The sequence below is a fragment of the Colobus angolensis genome, unplaced genomic scaffold (assembly GCF_000951035.1).
Source record: "Colobus angolensis palliatus isolate OR3802 unplaced genomic scaffold, Cang.pa_1.0 Scaffold349, whole genome shotgun sequence".
NCBI classification, from domain to species: Eukaryota; Metazoa; Chordata; class Mammalia; order Primates; family Cercopithecidae; genus Colobus; species Colobus angolensis.
The window spans coordinates 1,749,963-1,758,279 of NW_012116810.1; the positions used below are offsets into that span (position 1 = coordinate 1,749,963).

The following is an 8,317-nucleotide window of genomic DNA, read 5'->3' on the forward strand; positions in this document are numbered from 1 at the left end:
TGAATAAGCACCAACTTCATGGAAATGTTGTGTAAAATATACAAAACATAAATGCAAAATTGCATTGCTATTTATCTAGTGACAGACCCTAGTACTTATCTTTAATAAGGTAATTGAATTATATATTCTTGATTTTTTCCCCAAATGATAATATCCTTTTTACCTGCAAATTAAAAAATTCCGAAGTTCATTTTTAAAATTCACATATGAAAATACACAAATTAGAAAGTCAAATGCCTCCATATATTCAATTAAGATCATACTAAAATTGAGTAATTCTTCTACTCCTTAAATAATATAAACCACAATATTTTCATATTTAATGTTTATGTTCATAAATGAACACATAAAAATCAGAGATCTTCCAAAAATTTATTGTGTTTACTTTTAAAGTGGAAACGATGTTTTTAAGAGGTGATACAAAGAAATGTCCCCGCTGTGATCCCTATCATATGTTGATTCTATGTGGTGGAAGGGAGGGGAGAATGATTCCTTTTTCTAGAATCAGAGAATTTAGAAAGTATCAAGAAAGATAATAACAGAAAACATGAAATCGAGTTGCGCTTTGAAGATGAATTAGATGAAATTGTTATGTGAAGAGGGGTTTTCCAAAGTTGCAGAGCCAGGATTCCTGGCCAGCGGCATGAAAATGTTTCCTTCCTGCTATGTCTAGGACCTAGGCAGCATTTCCTCCATGTCTGCAACGACATAGGAAACAACAGCCCAAACGGCAGCAGCAACATTCATCTGCTTTGGATCCATGACAGTCACCGTGTCTCCGTGGGAGTGATGGAAGAAGAAATACTTGTATAAGTCATCAAGTAGACTGGCTCCTGCAGATAAAAGAGGAAGAATTCTTAGTGGAGTATTTTGACAGACACTGCTGAGTACACACTTCTCCCCCTTCACTTTTGCCTGCTCCTGTTATACAGTCTGCAATAGCAAAATAATTACTTTTCCAGGCTCTCTTGCAGCAAGAAATGTCCATGTGTCACCATTCTGATGACTATAATGTGAGTACCCAGCTGTGGGTGAGTTCTAGAAAAATCTTTAACTTCGTTGACAAAGAGTTGGGAAAATACCCCTAACGCTGCATTAAAGGCAGATGAGAACTTTGGAGCTTCATGGGGCAAAAAAACCCCTAAACTGAAAATGGCAGAGTGGAAGTAGCCTGCATTTAGAAAATATTGCTAACTCTCTCAAGAAGCTCTGCACCGCCTTCTTCTGGATTTCCAGTGATATAAGGGAAAATAAACTTTTATTTGTATAAGTAACTGAGACAAATGCCTCATATTTATAAAAAGACAGCATCTTCTTTGTATCTGCATATTTGCAAATCATGTACCTTCCTGGATACAAAAGAAAGTCAATATCCCTTTGTTCAAGTTTTCCTTCTCAAATCATCCATTTACTACCTAGAGTCATAATGTCCCCAGCAACCTCCAAGGGCACCAGCAGGAGTCTCTGCCCCACTTCAAAGCTTCCTTCTCATTCAAGTGCGAAGCTTTTTGCTAGTTTCAGTCATGGATCATAGCCTCAGGGAAACTTCACTGTCTCTTATTTATCCTTGAAAACCTGCTAGGCTCATCTTACGGATTCTAGTTGCAGTTCTTTAGCCTCTAGCTAGCTTGATTGATTGGTTGGTTGACTGTTTTATTGTGAAATATACCAAACACACATAAGATTGTAGAGAACGTAAATGTATATTATAAAGGGTGACAATAATAAGTATATATATATATATATATATATATGTCCATAATTCAATTCAAGAATGATATTACCAGTATCTTGGAAACCCATTTATGACACCCCTGCCCATTGTGGATCTTTTCCTCCCTCCAGAGGTACCCACTATCCTGTCTTGCCTCTTAATCACTCCTTGCTTTTCTACAGTTGTTACCACTTCATACTTTACCACATATATGTATTTGACTATATATAACAAATATACATGTACAGATAACACAGTTTAATATTGCCTACTTTTGAACCATATCCTCCAGATATATTTCTTCAGCTTGCTTTTTCCATCCAAACATAGATAAGATTTATCTATGCTGTTGTGTACAGCTGTAGTATTTGCATGTTTTATTGCAGTATATTACCTCTTTGTATTTATTTATCCATTTTACCAACAATGGTCATTTAGGTTGTTTCCAGTTTTCTGTTATGTGTTGCTACCAACACTCTCAAGGCTTTGATTGTAGGAGTGGTTTGCTGGGCTATAGAGTATGTGTGTGTTCAATTTTACCATGCAATTCCAAAATGTTTTCCTTTTCAATTTACACTTACACTGTTAGTATATGAGTCATTCTCTTGCTTCACATAGTCTACAGCACTTGACAGTGTCAAACTAATTTTTGTAAATTTGGTGAGTGTGAAATGTTAGCTCATTCTCAGTTTTAAAAGTGAGACTAATTGTGAGATTAAGTATGTTTTTACCTATGGATTTTTTGGTCATTTATGTGTGTTTTCTCTTTTGTGAAGTTCTTGTTCATGCATTTTATCCATTTTTTAATGGATTTGTCTTTTTCTTATTGACTTGTAAGAGTTCTTGGCATAATTTAGACACTACTCTTCTGTTAGTAAGTTTGTATATATCATTTCCCAGTTTGTGGCTCATCTCTTTACCCTGTTTAGTGTGTGTTTTGATGAATAAGTGTTCTTACTTTCAATGTAGTTGGATTTATGAATCTTTTCCTGTAAGATTTGTACTGTTTATGTCTTAAGTCCTTCCTTACCCTAATATTATAAAGATATTCTCTGATATTCCATTCTGAATTTTAAAAAGATTTTATTTTCGTTTTTAAGTTCTCCACCCACCCAGAATAGGAAATGATTTTTGTGTTGGGTGTGAGGTAGGATTCTATTTTCAGTTTTCCATTGTTTAGAAACATTTATTGATTAGTAGTACATCCTCTTTCCCCACTGATCTGTGGTACTGATTGTGCCATATTAAGTTTCCTTATATGTTTATTTTGGGGCTAATTGTTTCAATCATCTATTTGTCTATCTCTGCAACAATGCCACACTATCTTAATTGCTATTACTTTAGAATCCTTGATATCCCTTAGGACAAATTCCCTCACTTTCTCTTCCTTCTTCTTCAGGAGTGTTTTGATTATTCAGAACCATTTGCTCTTTCAGATAAATTTTAAAATCATCTAAATATACTCCAAAAGTATTTTTGGATTTTGATCAGAATTGTGGTAATATCTATTTTAAACTGGGGGAAAACCTAACATCTTTTTATTAGAATATTGTGTTCTTATCCATGAAAATGGTGTATTGATATATGTTTCTATTTGTCTTCTGTAATGTCCTTAACGTTTTATAACAGTTTTACATACCTTTTGTTAGTTTTCTTTCTTTGATGGCTTATATATTTTGTTGCTATTGTAAATTTTCATTTTGAAAAACCTACATTTTCTATTTGTGACTCTCCAGTTTTAGTATCAAGGATGTGTCTGATTCATAACATGGTTTTCCTTCTTTTTTATATACATTCTGGGATAGTTTGTGTAAGATTAGAATTATTTATTTCCTGGTGATTTTGTAGAACTTTTAACAAAGCCATCAAAGTCTGATGTTTTCTTTATAACAATTTTAACTAATGATTCAATTTCTTTCATGGTTATTGGGCTATTCAGGTTTTACTTATTCTTGAATTAACTATGGAAATTACATTTGTCTAGGAATTTGTGAGTTTTGCCCAAATGCTCAAAATAATTGGCATGAAATTGTCAGTAATATCCTATTTTTAATTTTAGTTGATGTCTGCAGCACCTATAGTGATGCCCTCTTTTTCATTCTTGATGTTGATTATCAGTGTTTTCTCGTTTTTTTTTTAAATCTTGCTTTGTCAGTTTTATTAGTATTTTGAAGAAAAAGAAAAGACGATGACTTTCATTTTTTGGATACTTTCTATTATTTAGTAGTTACTCTTCCATTGATTTCTGCTTCTAAGTTTATATTATGCTTATATTATTTTACTTCCCCTTTCTTTGAATTTACTTGCTTTTCTTTTTCTAATTTTTGGAGTTAGACACTCAGTTTATTACTCTGCAGACGTACTTTGTCTCTAGCATCAGCAGTAAGGCTATAATCTTCCCTCGATACTGCTTTAGCTGTATCTCACCAGTTCCCATTAGTAGTTTCATGACAATTCAGTTCTAAATATTTATTAATTTCTAGTTTGACTTTTTTCCTTGACTCATGAGTTAGAATGCATTTTTAAATTTTCAAAAGTATGAAGTTTCCTAAGTTTTTCTAAGTTATTTTTTCATTATTGATTTCTAATTTAACTGTTAGAGGACGTTGACTGTATGATACAGATTCTTTGAATTTTGTTGATGTTTGCTCTATAGCCTATTATATGATACATTTTTGTAAATGTTCCATGTGTATTTGAAGAGAATGTGCTTTCAGTGCTCGTGTAAGTCCATTAGATCAAGTTTCTTAATTGTGTTCTTCAAACCTTTTAACTCCTTACTGATTTATTGTGTATTCGACCCATCAGTTTTGAGAGAGATGTGTGAAAATGTCCCTTTGTGATTTTGAATATATTGTAGTTCCAGTAATTTTTAAAATATATTCAAAGTTATGTTGTTAGGGGTATAGAAATTTAAAATTAGGTATCCCTGGAAAATTGAAAATTCATCAGTAGCATTGATTTTTGTTCTGGAAGTCTAGTTTTTCCTGATATTTAAGATAGACACACCTGCTTCTTTTTGCAGAGTATTACCCTGGTATGTCCTTTCCCATTGTTTTACTGGCAGCCTTTCTCTGTCTCATACTTTTAGGAGTTTTTCCGTTGAATAGTTTAGAGTTGAATTTTTTTTTGCTTCTATCTGTTTATTGTGTTTTCTAGGTTTCTTTTTTTTCTTTCTTTCTTGTCTTCTTTTGGGTTGATTTTTTTCCCTCCTCTCATTCATTTTCTCCCCAACTCTATAGTTTGGAAATTACATGTTTTATTTAAATTCTGTCAGTGGCGACCTTGGAAATTATAGGTTACATATTCATCTTAATAAGTCTAAAGTTAATCAATATCTTATAAAGTACACTAGTGGCCCCAAGTTTTGTACTTGTGCTAGATGCACTCACTGCTCATTAAAACACAATGCTCTAGGCAAACAGGGATTAGCAGACAAATGCCAGGCCCCAGGGTTTTCCTACTTCTATAGATTTTCGTTATTTCTATTATTTCTCACCTCTGAGGAATTCCCTTATTTTGCCTCCTGCTAAGTCATGTATTATAAAAAGACAATTATTATTATATCCAATAACTATATTAGGGAAGGGGAGGGATGTTTCTATGTGTTTCTGGTAACCACATTGCTAGGATTTCCCTCTTTGAATCCCCTACTTCCTGTCTTGTGGACTGGACATTGCTATTGTTCTTGAGCCCTCCATTGCCCCAGGATGCCATCTAGGTTTTCTCCAAGCCCAACCCAAGTTCTTAAAACTTCGTACCAGAGTTTTCCCCTATCTACTCCCATAAACCCCTTGTTCTGGGGTGGAATACTTAGGCTGTCAACAGACAGATATAGGCACAGGTTTCCAGATGAACAGAACATGTGAGCATTCCAGTTTGGTTGATACTGGGGGGTAACTTGGGCTAATCATTGGCAGATAAAGTTGGCAACCACCTGTGAAGGTAAATGTAAGGCTGAAAATAGACTGAATGTAGTTCACAAATGTGGAGCCATGGTGGTCAGGGGGATGAATAGGAAGGTGGAGTGACTAGAGCTGCACCTTAGGGAGATGCTCCAAAAAACTTGAAGGAGAAATTGTGTGAACAACCATGAAGGTGAGTATACAGCTGGAGAAGAGGTCCAGTCTGGGGAGAAGTGAGAGGGACCAGGGCCAGGTGATGACATCTTGACCTCCAGAAGGCACAGATAACCACACTTCCCAGCAGAAAAGCTCAAAGTCCTTTTTTTTTTTTCGAGACAGAGTCTCGCTCTGTTGCCCAGGCTGGAGTGCAGTGGCGCGATCTTGGCTCACTGAAAGCTCGGCCTCCTGGGACTACAGGCACCTGCCACCATGCCCCCAGCTAATTTTTTTGTTTTTAGTAGAGGGTTTAGTAGTAGGGTTTCACTGTGTTAGCCAGGATGGTCTTGATCTCCTGACCTCGTGATCTGCCCACCTTGGCCTCCCAAAGTGCTGGGATTACAGGCCAGAAGTCCATTTTAAAACCGGAAAATACTTTATGCCATGAACTCACAGCACACCCAGGGGAGACAAATCTGTATGTTTACTCTGGTAGTAGCTAGAAAGCACTTTAACAGAAACTGTGACATTTTAGAATTAGTTGAAGCTGGTGGGGAGTACATGCTCTCTGGACCCCACAGAGCATCAGGTGAATGTCAAATTCATGTACAAGGACAGAGTCAAAACCTTCAAAGAAAAGAAGTCACTGAGGGTGAATGGAGGATGAATTAGGATTGTGGATGTCAGGAAACAGGAAGGGACATTTCATTCCAGCAGACAGAGCTTGGAACACTTGGGGCTGTTTCCTTCCCAGTCAGAGCTTCTTAAAGACACTGCATGGTGGTTGACAGACAAAGGCTCCAAATTCCGTATTTCAAAAAGAAAGGCAAGAAATATTTGTCCATGCCCTCTTCAGAGCTCCAAAATTCTCAGACTGAAGGAATTTGGCTGCCTTCCTTTAGAACTAGTGACTTGAAGAAGGCATTTCCTCAGATTATCATCTAAATTCCCATGAACATTCTACAAAACTAAAACAACTCCAAAATGTCTTCTATCACTAGTGGGAATGCTGGTAACTGCAGGAGATACCAGAGTGGGCCCACTGGCTGGCTTGCAACTTTGTCTCTTTAGTTCCAAGGAGACATTTTATCAGTGATGGCTACTGATCTAAAAGACGGGCACTGAGGGAGATCCTGCACTTCCATTTCTGAGAGCACCTGACATTGCAAGGTGGGTGGGTCGGGGGGAATGTTAACTATCCCCAGGGATAAATTGCACAGGATCTTCTGACAGGTATATGAGTTCTGAAGAGGGAGTCATAAAATGCATTTATGAAATAGAAAGCTGGTAGAAGGAGCCTGCTCTGAAGGCAAATATTCTCCCCTGGAAACAAACTCCAGCATTATTAGGGCAGTTTCACCATTAGGAAATTATTTCCTAGGGAGGTTTGGAGTTTAAGAATGTGAAGATATATCCTTCTGCATGTCAGCCAAGGAGCCGTTGCACCTAGGCAGGGAGATACAGCTGAGAGAATATGGGGTTTAGAGGCAGGTAGGGCTGGGTTCAAATTCAAATTCTTCTGCTTAAAAACTGGGTGATTTTGAAAGAATGATGTAAAGCCATTCAACTTTAGTTTCTTCAATTATGAAATAGGGCTAATGATATCCAACTTCTAAGAAGCTTGTGAGGATTAGTAGGTACTCAATTAATTCTTTATTATAGTTGTTATACAACCACAAAGATGAACCAGTCTATATCAACAGTATCATGATCAATTCATTACAACTTGGAGGATTTAAATTCCAATTTAATAAATCAAGGTTGTGACAATGGCTTTTAAAGATGGAACAGCTGGTCTGTGCTTCTAGTCTGTATCACAGACCTGACCCTGGTTTGGATTATTTTCCCTCTTCCCCCTTCCCTTGCTCCTTCTTATTCTCTATGAATCGTTCTTTTTTTTTTTTTTGTAAACACTCATCTCACAGAAAATATTTTCCAGCTATGTGACTGGGTGAAGACCATCTGATGAATATTATAAAAAAGACCCGAGGTGCCCCACGACATTCACAGCAGATTGCAGCCTTCACAGGGTGCTCTCACTAATGACTGTGGCTTGTGCAGAATGTTGGAACAAGACTGAATACCTGCTAATTCCTGAAGAGATGGGTGGGCACATACACAAAGATTCTCAAAGTCCCCCTTATTGTAGGTTGACTCTCATTCATATGTAATCAGTGAGTTTTCATGTACACAAATTAAGCAATTTGTGTTATGAGAAGTTTTTGAAAGACATTCGAAAGCACTGAAAGTTTAAATTCAAGTCTGTTATTTTAGTGCATACACTGGCTATTGTGGTTCTGTGTGAAGGATGCATTCACAGGCGAGCAGCTGTGGGAAATCCATTTCTCCTTTTATAAACACATCTTGAACAGTCTGGGGTAGGCAATTTAATTGCCATGGAATGTATTATAGACATTCCCTGATCATAATAATTATGGGTTAGGGAAGAATGTTATGGTCTTAACATATTCCCTGCAAGAAAACTTAGTCCCTCTAGAATCCTTAAAATACTAAAAATACATTTAAAATTTTTTTTTTTTTT

At 36.4% G+C, this 8,317-nt stretch overlaps 1 protein-coding gene across 1 annotated transcript in view; it reads right to left on the reverse strand.

Annotated features, from left to right (window-relative positions):
• Positions 1 to 353: 353 nt before the first annotated feature.
• The window catches only part of LOC105519407 (carboxypeptidase Q-like), a gene marked incomplete at its 5' end in the record, with an annotated part of 128,686 nt that continues 120,722 nt past the window's right edge, over positions 354 to 8,317 (reverse strand). Inside the window, one exon of the mRNA XM_011952747.1 lies at positions 354 to 833. Within this exon, the coding sequence (XP_011808137.1) occupies positions 670 to 833 (164 nt within the window). The remainder of the gene's footprint in view (positions 834 to 8,317) is intronic.